Source organism: Diadema antillarum, unplaced genomic scaffold (assembly GCF_040938485.1).
Source record: "Diadema antillarum isolate AM-2024a unplaced genomic scaffold, OU_Dant_1.0 scf00000000, whole genome shotgun sequence".
In the NCBI taxonomy this organism is placed as follows: Eukaryota; Metazoa; Echinodermata; class Echinoidea; order Diadematoida; family Diadematidae; genus Diadema; species Diadema antillarum.
The window spans coordinates 558,359-575,491 of NW_027270889.1; the positions used below are offsets into that span (position 1 = coordinate 558,359).

The 17,133-nt window shown below is 41.8% G+C and overlaps 1 protein-coding gene across 1 annotated transcript in view; it reads left to right on the plus strand.

The window, feature by feature from the left end:
* The window catches only part of LOC139719758 (uncharacterized), a 46,599-nt gene that overhangs the window by 11,508 nt on the left and 17,958 nt on the right, over positions 1 to 17,133 (plus strand). The window contains exons 8-18 of the mRNA XM_071631474.1: positions 391 to 726; positions 1,241 to 1,426; positions 2,212 to 2,343; positions 3,258 to 3,572; positions 8,627 to 8,956; positions 10,333 to 10,387; positions 11,248 to 11,378; positions 12,929 to 13,111; positions 13,880 to 14,062; positions 15,288 to 15,473; positions 16,407 to 16,583. Coding sequence (XP_071487575.1) covers positions 391 to 726; positions 1,241 to 1,426; positions 2,212 to 2,343; positions 3,258 to 3,572; positions 8,627 to 8,956; positions 10,333 to 10,387; positions 11,248 to 11,378; positions 12,929 to 13,111; positions 13,880 to 14,062; positions 15,288 to 15,473; positions 16,407 to 16,583 — 2,214 coding nt within the window. The remainder of the gene's footprint in view (positions 1 to 390; positions 727 to 1,240; positions 1,427 to 2,211; positions 2,344 to 3,257; positions 3,573 to 8,626; positions 8,957 to 10,332; positions 10,388 to 11,247; positions 11,379 to 12,928; positions 13,112 to 13,879; positions 14,063 to 15,287; positions 15,474 to 16,406; positions 16,584 to 17,133) is intronic.

A 17,133-nucleotide genomic window follows, 5' to 3' on the forward strand; every position in this document is an offset into this window, starting at 1 on the left:
TTTTTCCTTCTTTTATTCCCATTTGTTATCATACACGAGAATGTTGTCCATGGGAGCTTATACTAGCACCTCAAAAAATATTTTGGCCAAACGTTCGAGTACGTGATCATGTTATCTATTTGTCGACTGGTCTTTGACAGACTCATAAAACAAAACTCGTTACCAAAGCATAATATATATACTATACAAACTTTAAAAGCAAGAGGAACATCCAGGCGCCTTAATGGATTTTTTTTATCACACAATGTACTGCAGTGGTTCAAGGCAAGATTAAAGTCGAGATGACAAGACAAGTTAGTGACGTGCAAGGTGTCCTTTCATTTCAAACCCGTACATCTTTGTAAAATGGAAGTAAGTGCGTGGAGTGGATGTTTGTTTCCCTCTATACAGTTCCACTTGCTACCCCACCTCCACCAGTCACAATTCGCCTCGTCGGAGGGTCGCATCCCCTCGAAGGCCGGGTGGAAGTCTTTATGGACAACCAGTGGGGAACGGTGTGTGATGACGAGTGGAACCTGCCCGACGCAAACGTCGTCTGCCGCCAGCTGGGATACGGGGCTGCCGAAACAGCCCAGCTAAGGGCCAGGTATGGAGCCGGAACTGGCCCGATCCATCTCGATGATGTGAGGTGCAGCGGTAACGAGGAGACCCTGACGTCTTGTCCGCATACATCTTTCCACAACTGTGCTCACGAGGAAGACGCGGGGGTGATTTGTAGACCAGCAGGTAATAGCACTTTCTTACTAGGGTCATCTTGGACATAATCACTGTGAATGTTGAGTTTCATAGGTGTGAGACGCAGCAAACAGCATTGCACACATGTCCCTTCTTGTAAAAGTTGCCACAAACGTGCCTGTAGAGCAATTGAAGAAAGACTAGTGAAATAGTCAGTAAATGCTGACATGGTTAAAACAAACAATAAAACAAGTCTTCTCAAAACCTATGATTTTTTTTTGGTCAAATTTGATATAAATGAAAGAGGTCGGTCATCTCTGATTCTCTTCCTCCTCCACTTCTTCCTCTTCCCCTTCTCCCTCAATTCTTCTCCTCCACCGCCACCACCCTTTCTAATCTTCTCCGTCTCACTCCTCCTCCTCCTCCTCCTCCGTTTCACTTCATCCTTCCGTATTCTCCCTCGTCCTCCTCTTGTTGCTCTCCTTTTTCTCATATTTTCTCCCTTTTCTCCACATATTTCTATCTCCTCCACTTTGGTTCTCTTGCTCCTCCTGCCTTCTACCAGAAGTAGCTATCAGTTGTCCTACTCTGGAGGTTCCCCTCCATGGTAGACTGAATTGTCTCCGAGATGCCCAGCCGAATCCAGTCTGCCTCACACAGTGTAATGAAGGTTATCAGCGATACGGAGAAAGCCGTTCCCTGTCCTGTCTCCCATCTGGCAACTGGGACGCCGAGCCGTTGCGGTGCGAAGGTGAGCGCTCTGTGACCTAGTGTTAGCAGCTCCTAGAGGGGTTGTTTTTGCCCGTTGTGTAACGGAAAGAGTAATTGAATTGATAATGATAATAAGGTCGTATTTATCCATGGTAGCTTCTTCAGTGTTACTACTTCTCTACCAGAGGGTCCTGCCATTGTGATTTCCTTAGGCTTTGCCAGGTACTCATTTATACACCTGGGTCGAGAGGGACATTGTGGGTAAAACATCTTGTCCAAGGACGTAAGCACTGGGTGGGATTCGAACTCGAGTCCTCCGATCGGGAGTCGGGAGTCTTATCCATTATGCCACAGCGCCCCCACATGAGTTGAGGTCGAACATGACTGTGTCCTGAGATGATTAATCAAGTTGGAGTATTGTCGTCTTTTGGAGTGTGTAAAATCAAGTTTGTATTTAATGATAAAAGAAGGAGTGCCACTATTGTTTTGTGTCAGCAGCTATGAGACTTCTCCACATCCTTGTCCATTGTATGTGTATTTTCCAACTCCCTGCATATGCTGTACGTGGCATAATTATAGTGGATAAGACTCCCGACTCCCGATCGGAGGACCCGAGTTCGAATCCTGCCCAGTGTTTACGTCCTTGGACAAGTTGATTTTTCAGGTTATGTTTAAAGATATCAACTTAACTTGTTGATGGTTGTTACAGTGTTTTCATCATATCTTGTCAAACCTTTCTGGAAAGATGAAAAAAACACACATACACACCATGCCCTTTTTACACTCTTTCTTTCATGTGCACTGATGGGCTATTCTCCTTCTCAGCTCGGCCGATACTCGAGTGTCCCTCCGGTGGGTTTCTCTGCAACAGCAATCGACTTTGTGTTCCCTCAGATTGGCGCTGCAACGGGAATAGGGATTGCCCGTTAGGCGAGGATGAAGAGCAGTGTGACGCACGTGAGTTTCAAGTCACGTTGCCATGGTAACTGATAAAGTACCCAAAAGCGTTTCACGTGGATGGAGGACGTCCTCCAAACTAAGGATTGCTCGAAAATAACACGCCATCTTACTTTCTACGCATCTTATTCTAAGCATATAATCTTAACTGAAATATGGAATATCTTCTTTAATAGATATGACGCTCTGGAAAACAAATTAACTCTTTACAATATGAATATGCCCCGAACGTATCCGTTCAGTGAATGCAGACATAGTAGAAGAACACACCGGTGAAATTTTAGGACAATTGGACAATTAAGCCAAAAGTAATGAAGTTTCAGCATTTTTAATCAAAATAAAGCCATCTGCTGTCATTGGAGTTTAAGGCTACAATAATAATATTTGGAATGTCAGAAAAGTGAAACGATAAGACAACATATCTAGCGGGCCTACACATTCCCTCAACTTACTATCGTATGTTAAGGCAGATATGTTTCCTTTTGTCTTCTTTAGACATATTCCTTTTTCATTGCGTCGGATATATGAAAAGTGTCTGAAATTGTTATTATATTTTCTCTATATCGTTCAACTGGTATGTAACTGCAAGCAGTTAAATTGTAGCCTAATGCTGCAATAGTGACACCAAGCTCTTAGGCCAAGTAAAAAAAGAAAGTAGTTTCTCGTCCGGGTTTTTTGAGCAAGGCGATGAGGGAGGTCCTTACTATTTGATATCTTTAATAGGAAGTCGTAACTATTGAACAGATTGTTCGATTTTCCTCGAACTTCATTGATGTGTTTTACAAGAATATTGCTCTACTTCCTGATTTCACATTAGTATTTTGAGAAAATTCTCCATATTGTTGAGTGAATACTTTGGTAAGTATTTCTATGATTGGTGACAACACCCGTTGACTCCTTAACTCACTCAACAGCACCAGTGGCTATTCGCCTCGTCGGGGGGCCGAATCAGTACGAGGGACGTGTTGAGATTTTCCTGAACAATCAGTGGGGTACTGTGTGCGACGATCAGTGGAATCTGGTCGACGCCAACGTCGCCTGCCGCCAGCTTGGATTCGGCCCTGCCCTGGCCGTCCGTTTCAGAGCCAGGTATGGCGCGGGTACTGGCCCGATCCATCTCGATGATGTAAGGTGCACGGGCGAGGAGGAGACCCTTCCATCGTGTTTTTACATATCCTCCCACAACTGTGCTCACGATGAAGATGCTGGAGTGATCTGTAATCCACCAGGTTAGTGCTGGGTTATGCAGGTAATGGTCGTATAGATGCAATCTTTTTCCCATTGCTCCTCCATGCGGAGTAATAAACAGTTAACCTTGCCATGTTTGCCTACGTATATTTGGACTGAAAGAAAAGCTTCGACTCAGAGAAAATTCGACTTTTGGGGGATTGAGATTACTAAACTATAACTGTATAAGGAAAAGAGGACTCGCAAAGACCATTGAATGAAGCGATTATCCGACTTAAGTTAGGTTGACTGGATGAACTCGTTCTAATATCTATTTTTCTGGCCTTTTTCATTTCATTAATCATCAACATCTTAAGTTTTATACAATAGTCATTTTATCAGAAACCCAATTACAAGTTCTAAAGTCTTAATCACCTTGATATCGGTAAAGGTGAAAGTTATCATGGGAAGTGATTACAGATTCGATTACAGACGAGCAAATGTCAAACGTCCAAAGTTTGTTTGACATAGCAATACAGGTACCGAGTACAGGTACAGAGACTGAGAGTCGTGCATATGGTTCGTCAACATGTGCATTATGCAAGTAATATCAAGAGAAAATAATCATGAATATACACATGGCAATGTCGGCGTCACTGAGACAGCAAGAAGCTCAAGTGAAAACTTTATTCTTTTTTTTTTCAACAGAATAGACTGAGTAATGTGTGTCATTGAACATGTATTATTTCTTTTTTTATTTTCGAATAATATTCAGGAAGCAAGGAATAACATCATTATACAGTATGATCAGTACAAAAGGCAAAATAATGACACAATTGCAAAGATAGAGATTGAGAGATTGAGATGACACTTTGATAATGTCATTCTTCTATAACATGGACAAAAACAGAACAAAACAAAACACTGGCCCGAATTCGGGTTATGCAAATTTCTCCTGCGTAAATACGATTGACAGATTGCGTGCGCCAAAAGACGTCCAGTAATCATGGTAACGAACGCCATTAATACGCCGATGTCGAAGGTATGCCTATTTCACGCTTATTTTAGACCATGGTATATAAGTTTAAACCAGGTTTAAACCACCTTCGTGAATTTGGGTCGATATTGTGTCTCGAGAAAATTGGTGAGGAAATTGTTTGGGTATATAGATGCTGCAATAATCATTTGACCATGTCAAGTTTCTTTTTTCCTGCTGCCCCCCCCCCCCCCCCCCCCGTGTGCACCTGTTGTCATTGACCAGCCCCACCGACGTGTCCCATTGGTCAGTTCCAGTGTAGAGGTCAAACTTGTATCAGTAAGAGGCTCTATGATTTGCCCAACTCTACGCCACTTGTAGAGTAGTCAGTGTAATGATAATCAATTTCAAGGAAGGAAGAGCTAGAAACACATGTCAGAAAGGAAATGTAAAACAAAATATATACATACAGTATAAATATATATATATATATATATATATATATATATATATATATATATTCATTGTATTTCAAAATTGCTATGTAATCATAACACAAGATGTCTTTATTGGATCTACTTTCCGATGCTTTATTCTTTGGTATGTCACTTATTATAAGAAGAACCAAAAAAAAAAAAAAAAAAAACTCATGCAGCTTGTTTGTGGGAGCCATCGTTATTCATAAGCATAAACTCTTATACATGTACTCTTTTCAAACGCGGCTATTTGCAGCTAAAATTATCATAAAAGCAAGTTTGTAATAACTGCAGCATGCATTTTAAAAAAGCTCGCACTAATCCAATGCCTGCCAGGATGCAAAACAAGTGATAACACTAGTGTCCAGCTTTTATTTACCACTGAAAAACAATTTGACTCTTGTTATCTATCGATTTCATATTAACTTGATTCTCTGCTTCAATGGCGTTTTACACTACAGCGTAGAGAGCTAATGTGTACCCGATGTTTTGGCAAATTTGGATGTACAATACGTTGACCATATTGACATGTTATTATTGTCAATCGTTCATGACACGTCTTATATACGTAAGGCATATTCTTTTGCGGTTCTTCGAGGCTCCTAGATGTATTTTGGGGCGCTAAATGCTTTAACAAATCCAAATTTTTCAAAGTGTGACGACGCACTGTACGCCATGATCGACAGATAGATTTACAAGAAACAGCGGATATGACGTATCTAAACTTTACCAATATTCGAACCCCTGCCTCCACTAACAAACCCCGGATACATACGTCTTTTCGCCATGCTGTGATATCATGGGTCCTTACGTGCAGTTTCTATAAGCAGATGTCAACACATGCTCGTATGTTACATTTTTGACCTTATTATTCAAATCTCATTATTTCATCGCACTCTTCTAACGTTTTTAGGTAGTTGACAGTTCACAAAATGAATTAGTTAGCAAGCATTATTTTGACAGATTAATGGCTACCAGAATAGATTAACCAACAAACCGATGAGCTGATGAATTAACAGGCTGATTCCTTGACTGTCTGCTGACTGTGTAGCTAATCAGATGATAGATCGATAGTTGATTAATTCATCGAGTGATTAATGTGCTGAACACTCGTCTTCTGTCAGTATTCAGCATGCTGATGCTAAAGGGAGGGGCGGGAGACGTAAACTTCAGCCCTTCAAAGAAAAGTTACATAAAAGATGTGCACCATACTTTATGTCAACGTTCCATCTTTGAATGAAAATTAGGACCAGTTATTTCTAGCTAGCTACAGTGAGTGTGAATCATAAGGAAACCTCAGGCTGACGAAGTTGACACCCTGTTCGTATGTGCTAGTGTAGAGATGATTCGCCTGGTTGGAGGACCTTCACCGTACGAAGGTCGCGTCGAGGTCCTCGTCGAGGCCACATGGGGCACGGTGTGCGACGATGCCTGGGACTGGAACGATGCCACAGTGGCTTGTCGCCAACTGGGATTCGGGCAGCCGTTTGAGGTCATGGGATCAGCGGCCTATGGCAGCGGGCACGGTCCTATCCACCTGGATAACTTGCGATGCCATGGGGATGAAGAGTCGCTGGTGTCTTGTCCCCAGGCACTGTATCATGACTGCCATCACGATGAAGATGCAGCAGTGGCCTGCAGGCAGCCGGGTTAGTGTCACACGCAACCAGATGCCACTACAACCACTGACAACACACAGACATCAGAAGCATATTCTGTATAATCCTGCGTCATTCAGCAGTCCAAGCAAGTACCCTATCAGGGATAAAACTGAATTACCCTCTCAGGGCTATTTAGCGGCTCAACGAAGCGTTGCGATCGTTATCGCTATTCTTGTTGCCGGACGTTCCGATTTATGACTCAAAATGTTGCGGAGTTTGCAGGCTCGTGCGAGCGCTGCACGCTGGCAATGATGTGGGTGGTCTTGTGTATCCATCATTCACACAGTCCGCGCCGTTTGTATACACCCACATGCAGGAGATAAGTCACAGCGTCACATACCAACGGCCGGGGATCGCACATCGCGATAAGATGGTTTTGACAATTTGCACAAATCGAAGCTAAAACTACACTAAGTGCACATAGTCGTTGCAGGATGATACCACACACACACACAAACAAACAAAACAAAATACGCAATGCACCTCTCAAACAGAACTACACTCAAGTGCACATAGTCGTTGTAGAATGATACCACACACACACAAACAAACAAAACAAAATACACAGCCCCCCTCTCAAATGGAAGTTGGAATTTTTTCGCAGTTATATAATTCTCCCACAGTCCCAAGTAGATATAACACAAAATGCCTAATTGGTCCTCCAAAATATTCTGTCAATGCATTCATGGCATGACAGGGAGGTGGCAAGAGAATATAACTATGCCTGATTAGACAAACTGTACCGTGCTAATCATCCATGATCTCAGTGACAGCTCACTGGTATCGAGGAAACCCAACTACACACAAAAACAACATCATCCAACCCCCTCCCAAGTAATCTGCATAGTATGTGTTTCGCAGTGATTATCTACAACCAGGGAGGTGAGACAAAACCTCTCACCTCCCTGCTACAACAGGCACTGCCGATCGAGAATGCCAGAACGGCCAGGGTAATAAACTTTTCGATGTCACAGCACTTTCCCAAGATCGACGCAGGGGCGTGATCAATTCACATTTTGATTTTTCTGATTACCTGCGTTGACACATCTTCTAATGTCCCCTGGAGATCATACTATAAAGAGGTAAGCATTGGTGTCATCCTACACAATGTATTTCCAAAATTTACAGTTTTGATTTCATGTATATCAATGTGGGATGAGTTAGGTACCTTCTCACAACAGCGAGCTTTGGCCCACGAAAGCGGCGGCCAAGCAAGCAAGGCGAGTCAGAGAGCAATACGATCGTCGGCCATTCCACGTACACTGGGCTAACTGCGTATACGGGAGGCAACAGGCAAGCGGTGTGTGCGCGTTTTTCTCAGTTCCAGTAGCGATAGCCTGACAAAATGCAAAACGGATTGAATGAGGCTAAGTGGACAAAATTTTCGAACAAGCCGTGCTTTTACAGAGAGCGTGTGAATTTTGCTCACCCCGGATTATCCTGCAAAAGGGTCTATGAAAGCAAAAACTAATAATCTTTACTCTGAGGGAAAATGAGCGCAATCCGCGGTGAGCAAAAAATACTGTGTATGTTTAAACGCCGACAAGTCGAAGCGGTTTTGTCGGTTGCCATAGACTTTACACGTGAGGGTGATTCGCTTGGCACTGAGCCAGGTTCGGCGAGCTCGCTCGATCATCCCGTTTTATCCTCTATAGGGTATTTCGGCGTTATCCTCTATAGGGTACTTGCTTGGACTGTTCAGAGGCTAACGGTCTCTTGTTACTAACTGGATGCGCATGTTATTTATCATGACTAACTGCCATGCATGCATGACGTATACTCTTTTTTCTCCTTCTTTTTTGTTTTGTTTGTATCTGAAGCAAAAAGGCAGTTTGGATTGCGTCCAGATTCAAAAACAAAACAAAACAAAACAAAACAAAACAAAACAAAACAAAACGCGCTTTCTGTTTTAGTGCTTAGAGATTCGTGGAAATATTGAACAAACCTTTGCTCGTGAGACGGAGTAGTCATCAGTGGATAATGCCGGTAATCATGTATGTTAGGTTCCGTAGAACCGCCTCCCTACCCCATCCGTCTGGCTGGAGGATCGTCCGCTCTGGAAGGCCGGGTCGAGATCTTTCATAACAACCAGTGGGGCACAGTGTGTGATGATGACTGGGACATGGCCGATGCCAATGTAGTCTGCAGGCAGCTCGGCCTCGGATCCGCCTCGAGATACGTGTTGGCTGGCGGCTTCGGCCCGGGGACCGGTCCCATACATCTCGATGAGGTGGCGTGCACTGGGTCTGAGGAGATGCTCGTTGGTTGCCCAAGAGCCAGCAGTCACGATTGTGGTCATTTTGAAGATGTTGGAGTCGTTTGCCATCCACCAAGTTAGTGGTGACAAATGTTTGTTTCTTAAGAAGATCCGGTTCTCCATTTTTCTTGCTAGCGTATGTGGTCAATGGTACCTTGAACTGAACTCCACTTCTTTGGATTCAAATCCAAAAGAAAAGATACATGTACTTTGTAATGAAATTATCATGTGTGACATCATATCAATTCTGTTATTTTCTTTTGACCATTAAACATTCTCCCTCCTCGTCCTCTTCGGTTTCTTCCTTATTGTACTCCTATTTTTGGTACAATGAATTGTCATCGATCTTTTTCATCTCACATGCAGCATGATTAGTGTCTCGTATATCTAATCTCTTCCAATATCTAAGTTGATAACACACACTAAAACATATTTTTTCTCAGGAATAGCATGTGGTAACTCTTATGATCACGCTTTACCCTTGATTTGCTGTGGAAAATACTTGGGTGTGGGATAGTTTTTTTGCACTTCTCATTTCTTGCTTTACGGTTCGTGAAACGATCTTTCATAGACAGCAAGTAGACATGTTTTATTATGAGTATGGGCTACAGCTAGTATATGATATAGATACATAAACATGAAATATAATTATGTGACCCGTCATCATGAAACCCTGATAGATGGTGTACCCACTTTTTCTGACTTAATTTTAGAACAGCAGACTTACAAGTTAGTGAGAAAGCTTGCCATTGACTATGCTGTCGCGTCGTATCATAAGATTTTGTAATCACAGATCATTACAATGCATCTTGTCATCAGTGAGTCTACGAGGATGCCTTGCGTTCTCTTTAAAGTTTACCAACTATACCACAGCTGTGGTTAGGGGTAGTTAGCATTCATGAAAATTGCCTCTTTGTGGAGAAGTCAGGTATTCATTGATGTATCAGTACTATGTCCAACCCAAGTGAAGCTGCCTTATTACTAACAGCGTACACTTTGTCACAATGGAGACAACTTCTCTTGCTAACCTGGTCAGATGTATATAAGTCTAGCTCATGTTATTTCTCTACTTATTTCTCTCTCGCTATTCATTTATCTCTTCCTCTCCCTCCCTATTCCTCTCTCACTCTGTATATCTTTTTCTTACTTTATCTGTTTCTCTTTCTCTGTCTGTCTGTCTCCTCTCCATTTCTCATGTATTTGATATCTATCTGTCCATCTCTATCTATCTATACATCGATCTATCCATCGATGTATACATCTATACATCTATCTGTCTGTCTATTTATCTATTTATTCATTTATCTATCTATCCATCCATCTATCTATCTATCTATATATTTGTCTGTCTGTCTATTTACCTTTCTATCTATCTGTCTACCTATTTGTCTGTCTATTTACCTTTCTATCTATCTGTCTACCAAAATCTTCTACTCTATTTCTCCATGATAGGTAACTGTACAAATGGATGTGTACATGGTGCGTGCGTTGGCCCTGATATGTGCAGGTAAAATTTATGTATTTATTTTTGTAGGAAAGATATATTAGCTACTGCAGTCGCACAAATCACTATCGTGTTTATCTTATTCATTTCGAAAGCAAAATTTAATTGTGGACATTACCTCCCCTAGTGATTAAACTATACTCTTGTGTGATGTCATGCCGAAATACAGTTAAACTTATCTACAGCGGCCACCCTAGGGAGATGAAAAGAGCGGTTGGGCCGCTATAGACAGATTATCAGACATTTTGTGTGTGTAATAGGCTCATTACACGCATGTACATGTATATTATCATTGTATTCATCTATGAATACTTACATGTACCAAGGAGGTACTAGTACCTCCTTGCATGTTCATTATGTGTATGATATTGCACGTGTTTCATGCATGGAACAATGCCGGTATTGATCGAGTTGTTGCACAGTAGATTGCGTACATCAAACATAATTAAAATTGATGCCAGCATCATTATTACTGAATGAAGGGAGAATGCAGCTGTGGCGATCACTGAACTGTTAGCCATGAATTATCGGCACGGCTGCAAAGCAGCAAACACACTATTAATTATTCGTTCGGCTGCGGCTCCGTATAGCTCTGTGGCCGCTATATACAGGTTAAAATCTACTGGCTCTTCTCTAAAGGGGGGTCAGTGGCCGCATAGGTGGCCACTATAGACAGGTGGCCGCTAAGGCAGGTTTGACTGTATCTAATTACATTAGGATGTTTAGGAATTTCTGAACATTGATTGATAAGATCATGAATGTGAGACTTTCCTCTCGTTATGTGAGAGTGAGTTGAAGAAGAATAAATTTGAAGACGAAATTCGCATCAAAATTGAATGTTTGTTTCCTCTTACTGTCCACAGCTGTGAAGATGGCTACAGGGGCCCCTCGTGTGAGGATTGCGTGCCGTTCGAAGGATGTGTCCATGGAAGGTGTGAGAACCCTGGTGATTGTATCTGCCGGCCAGGATGGGGTGGCGTCCTTTGTGACACAGGTAGAACAAATCATAACAATTTATAACAAAAACAACAACAATAACTACAACAACAACAGCAGCAGCAGCCGCAGCAACAACAACAACAGCAACGACAATAGGAGCAGCAACAGCAATATCATCAAAAACAACACCAACATCAACATCAACAACGTCAATTGAGTAGCCGTAGCAACAGCAGCAGCAGCAACCACAACACAATCCACCCAAACAAGAGCACAGAGAAACTCTCGCAAAAGAGTATGCTTGTCCAGGCAGAAGCCCGTGGGCAACGACTCGGGTGTAGAGTCTACCTGTGTGAGAAAATCTTTGGTAGATATCGCCTTTCCCAAATTCCCAAATATGACATTGTTTCACATACTTTAGTCCCGACAAAAGCAATTAAGTGAACAAAGAGTTGAAAATCTGTAAACCGTATACCGATCACCTAACAATCTCTATCATTATCATCATTCCCTACAAGTTTCTTTTTTTCAATAATTGTTATTATTGTTATCATATAGGGTGGAACATCCTATTACCGGACGCTTTTCTTTGTGGCTTTGAATTCCGTACTCATAGAATGAAATTTCGGCTAAAAACAACACCACTTATTCACAGACTCATGGAAATTACGAATTCAGCCAACTTACGTCATTTCTTCGTTCCAGTTTTTAGAAAATATGCTTCAAACATACCCCTCTAAAAATAGTGGTTTTTTGCGCCGTGCAAAATCGCATTGTATTACCGGACGCTATTTTCGTAATCGAATAATCGAGGTCTTTCGCACCTAATCCTTGCACCAGAATCACAATTCATCCCACAAATCACCGTACACATTCTCACCGAGCGGATGACACAAAAAAAAAAAAATCTGCAAATGAAGCTCAAATTTCGTATTTTACAGTAAAATGTCTGTCTTGACCATTTCGAACAGTTCACGCAATAAAACCTTGTGAGAAATCGACAACTGGTTAGAGTATACGTGCTTTGTCTATGGGAGCTGCACGCGCGGGTGATGAGTTGCGTGCCCCTTGCGCACAACTATTCCGCATCGTTCGCGTTTGAGGACGATAGCTACAATTTTTCCGATATTGATTAGTGAACTTTTGGTTCTAATAGAATCTTCAGCATTTTTCCTGTATATGAGTGGGATTTCATAGAATTTCAGTCGCGAAATGTGATTCAAACATGCATAAATATTAACTATAAGCGAGGTGCGGGTCACTCAACTATAAATTTGAGGTAAAATGTGAATTTTTTCGTGTTTTTACATTTTTATGTGGCGTTTTTTGCGATTTCGGTCCACACAAAGTTCTGTGAGGGTAATCTACGAAGTCTCGCGCGTACAGAAATGTCATTAGTACGCAAAAATGTGCGTGTCCGGTAATACCATGGTGTCCGGTGACACCATGCTTGCCTATACTATTGCTATCATTACCATTACCTTATTACCAAAAATGCTACTGCTATGATGATCGTAATCATTGTTGCTATTGCTGTTATCATTATTAACAATATTATCAGTATGACAATGATAATTGATTTTTTTTTCTATTTGTCTCGGAAAGAGCTCGTAAGCAGATGTCCGGTTGTTGCAGCCCCTCCTCATGGGAACTTGACCTGCACGGAGGATAGGGTCATCGGTTCGGTGTGCACACTTCAGTGCGAGGAGGGGTACAGGGTGCAGGGGCCCCCGGACATTTCTTGCCTGGAGACAGGCGAGTGGGACACTTTGCCCCCACAGTGCGAGCGTAAGTGCACCCTCGAGTGAGCAATGGACTCGATGTAACGTCACATTGTGTCGAAGCTGACACAAGATGGCCATACCTTCGCAAGGTCTTTGGGCAAGGTTTTGGCTTGCCAAAAGATTTAACCAAACCAAATCTTTTGGCTTGCCAAAAGATTCAACCACTGTGCATAAAGTTGCCGGAGTTTGTGAAACTCCACGGACGGTCATACGATCAAATATCCTCGTGAATGACCCGATGTTTACACGATCAGAACCAATTCCGAACACTTTCTTTTTATTGTGTGTCAATCTTTCTTTGCTCGATTTCGGGACAGTGTGACGACTGCATAATATATAGCCATACACGTATCCACGTATTGCAGGCATATTGATTTTACGTTTCCCAGCTTGGTCCTGACAAAAGCAATCATTGAAAAAATTGTAAACCGTTCATTCATCCCGTATACTATTAGGCCCTATTGTTGTTATAGTAGTAGTAGTAGTAGTAGTAGTAGTAGTAGTAGTAGTAGTAGTAGTAGTCGTAGTCGTAGTGGTAGTAGTAGTAGTAGTAGTGGTAGTGGTAGTAGTAATAGTAGTAGTAGTAGTAGTAGTAGTAGTGGTGGTGGTAGTAGTAATAGTAGTAGTAGTAGTAGTAGTAGCAGTAGTAGTAGTAGTAGTAGCAGTAGTGTATTACTTTTTTATCATTATCATCATTATCATCATTATTATATATCTATCATTAGAACAACACTGTCAGCATTTCTCCCTTTTTCGTATTTGTCTCGGAAAGAGCTCGTTAGAAGGTGTCCAGCTGTGAATGCCCCGCTTCGTGGAAATTTGACTTGCACGGAGGATAGGGTCATCGGTTCTGTGTGCACACTACAGTGCGAACAGGGGTACAGAGTCCAGGGACCGTCAAACATCTTCTGCCTAGAGACAGGCCAATGGGACACGATGCTTCCCCACTGTAATCGTAAGTGCGGTCCACGAACAACTGTGCGGTGGATGAAAATTCTAATGAAGGTGGTATCACATATCATCTTCTCGAGAAAATCAATATGTGAGGCTAAAGCATTTTACAAGATTTATAGAGATAGAAGTTTTCAAATACCATGTCTCCATTCTTTGCGTCGTCCATAAATTAAGCCTTCACATTGATTTTGCATTCAGAGAATTTATTCAACAGCTGATCATCATAATAATGCGGAAGCTCAGTAGTGCCACAGAGAAAGTTTTTTTTTCTACTTCTCGAGCTTTTCGGGGCCGACAACGAAAGCATAAAACGAAATGTTAGATCTTGTCTTTTGGACTGAGAAAAGGGGATTGCTAGTAACTGATCAGTGGGAATCAGTGGGGATGCTGGGAGGTGATTGTTCCAATTCTTGTGGGATTCACTTAAGATTAGATTATACAGCATATCTATTGTTGTGTGAAAATTATTTGCTTCAGAACGGTCTCATATTCAAGTAATGTGCAGTTTAATGCCCCGTCACTGTGCAGGCCGCCTGATAACCTGGAAACATTAAGCTGCACATTACTTGAATATGAGACCTTTCTGAAGCAAATAATTTTCACACAAGTACTCCTAAATGAATCTCACAAGGATTTTAACAATCATCCCCCAACATTCCCACTGATTCCCACTGATCAATTACTATAGCCATCCCCTTTAATATTTCCGGTGGTGAAATGATGAGAAGGCAAGATGCTATGGCTATGACATCTAACCCTCTCGACTTTTCGAACCCGTAACCCTTTCTTTGCCAATGAGTCAAATGTGCACAAATTTTGCACACAAACCTATTAATAGGTAATGAAGGTGGCATTCAGAGTTTAAAAGTCAGGAAGGCGAGAAACTATCCATTCTTCTCAGAGGCACCTATAAGCTTCCGTACTGATTCTAAAGTTGCGTGTGTCTGGACAAGAGTCAAGCACCTATCCAATCACCATCTAGTCAACCATCAAGAAGGGGTAAAAACAACATAAAATTCTTAGAAGTGTTTGAATTATTCAAGGTCTTCTTCCGGACCTATTTGTAAAATTGGTTAATAACATGATTTGTTTTAGTGAGAAAACTAACACCCCCAATAAAACCCAAATCGCCTTGTCATTATCAAGGTTTTACTGCTGTATTTGATGGCATACGATTAAATACATCTTAGGTCATGCACATGCATCTGTCGATTTCCGCCCTGTAGGGATCCGGTGCCCTCCATTGGAGCAGCCAGCCCACGGAGAACTGATGTGTCCTTCGGGAAACATGAGAAATGTTTTCGATGCCGTCTGTACTGTCGTGTGTGACGAGGGCTATACCAGGCAGGGCCAGAGAAACTCCGTCCGTTGTCTTGAGACGGGCCAGTGGGACTCCACGGTGGAATGCGAGAGTGAGCTTGAAAAGTTTGAATCTTAACTTTTCTAAAATGTTTACGTTCATCATTGATCTCAACATCAAGATTTTACGATTCAGGCAGGAGGTACTAATAATGGCTAAGTTATGGTTTTCCTTTAAAATTAGGGCTCCTCTCCTCCAACAAAGTCATAAGTTATCATTACCAGAATTTTGATGGTCTGACTTTCTCCAACGTTATCGGATTAAGACTAGTGAAGAGTCACATGTCTGTGATGCTATCGGAGTAATTAATTTGGGAGACGGTCACATTTAAGTGGTCTTTTGACGCGTAACCGGAATGTCCAAGATCTATGAATTCTCGAAGAAAAGATGATTTAGATTTAGAGTAAAAATTGAGGTTTGTTTAAAATCAAAAGATTTTTTTTTCTTCCCACTGTTCATATAGTGAGGTCTGAAACATTTTGCAATATGTGTGTACATATGTCGTTTTGGTACACATCAGAAGTTTTGATCGGAAGTTAATGAGAGAGTAACGTGATCGACAGTATCATATCCTCCAAGTCTGTTTTCTAAACACGTCCTGTACTAACATCTCGTGTAGAAATTGAGACAGCAATTTATCATTGCAAAGCTTGGAAAATTAGAATAACAAAAGCTGAAATTACTGTTTGGTGACCTAATTGGGCTTTTCTGATGTCATGAGAGAGATTGAAGTTGAGAAAAGGAGGCACGAAAGAAAAATTATTATCAAGTCCATCGTCTTCCAAGTAGATAATAAGATTTTGTTCAAACTTAATTTGAAAGAAACTTGATGCAACTGAACAACTTGTGACAGAAGAAAACAGTAAAGATGAACAAAAAACACTTTCAAACATTACTAGCATCACTTTACTATATCGGCGCTTTTTTGTTCTCGGGTAATCAGATAGTGTTTCATTGAAGCTGTCCTTTTGTTTTTGTCTGGTAGTTGAGCGTTGTGACGTTCTACCTCCACTTCCCCTCGGCAGCATGAAGTGCACCCAAGATAACGTTTTTGGTTCCACTTGCGTCTTTGCGTGTGACGATGGTTTCCAACTGAATGGACCTTCTTCCAGGGAGTGTGATGCGTTTGGCTCCTGGTCGCAGTACCAGCCAGTGTGCGAAGGTGAGACTATAATAAGGCTTGACATTCTGGCTAATTCATCCTCTCCTCCTCCCCCTCCCCTCTCCATCCCTTCACTATCATTCTCTCTATCTAGGCCCCCTACACATGTCTTCCTCGACAGACAACAAGCACTACCACCCCTTCCTTCACCTCATTCTTCTTCTATTATTATTACCACTACTTGTACTGCTATTACAACAACAACAACAACTACTACTACTACTACTACTACTACTACTTACTTACTACTTACTACTATACTACTACCATGACTACTACTACTACTACTACTGCTACTGCTACTACTACTACTACTACGACGACGACGACTACTATTACTACTACTACAACTACTAGTACTCCTCCTGCTAACGTTACTACTTCTACTACTACGACTACTAGTACTATTTCTACTACTACTTTCCCCTTTCTTCCCTTCCCCCTTCACACGTCTTCGAAGGTGACCCTCTTCGCCTTTATTCATCATCTGCCCCTCTCCCATCCTCCTATGATGCTATGCAAGCCCATTTCAGTTTAGAGAGAAGCATTA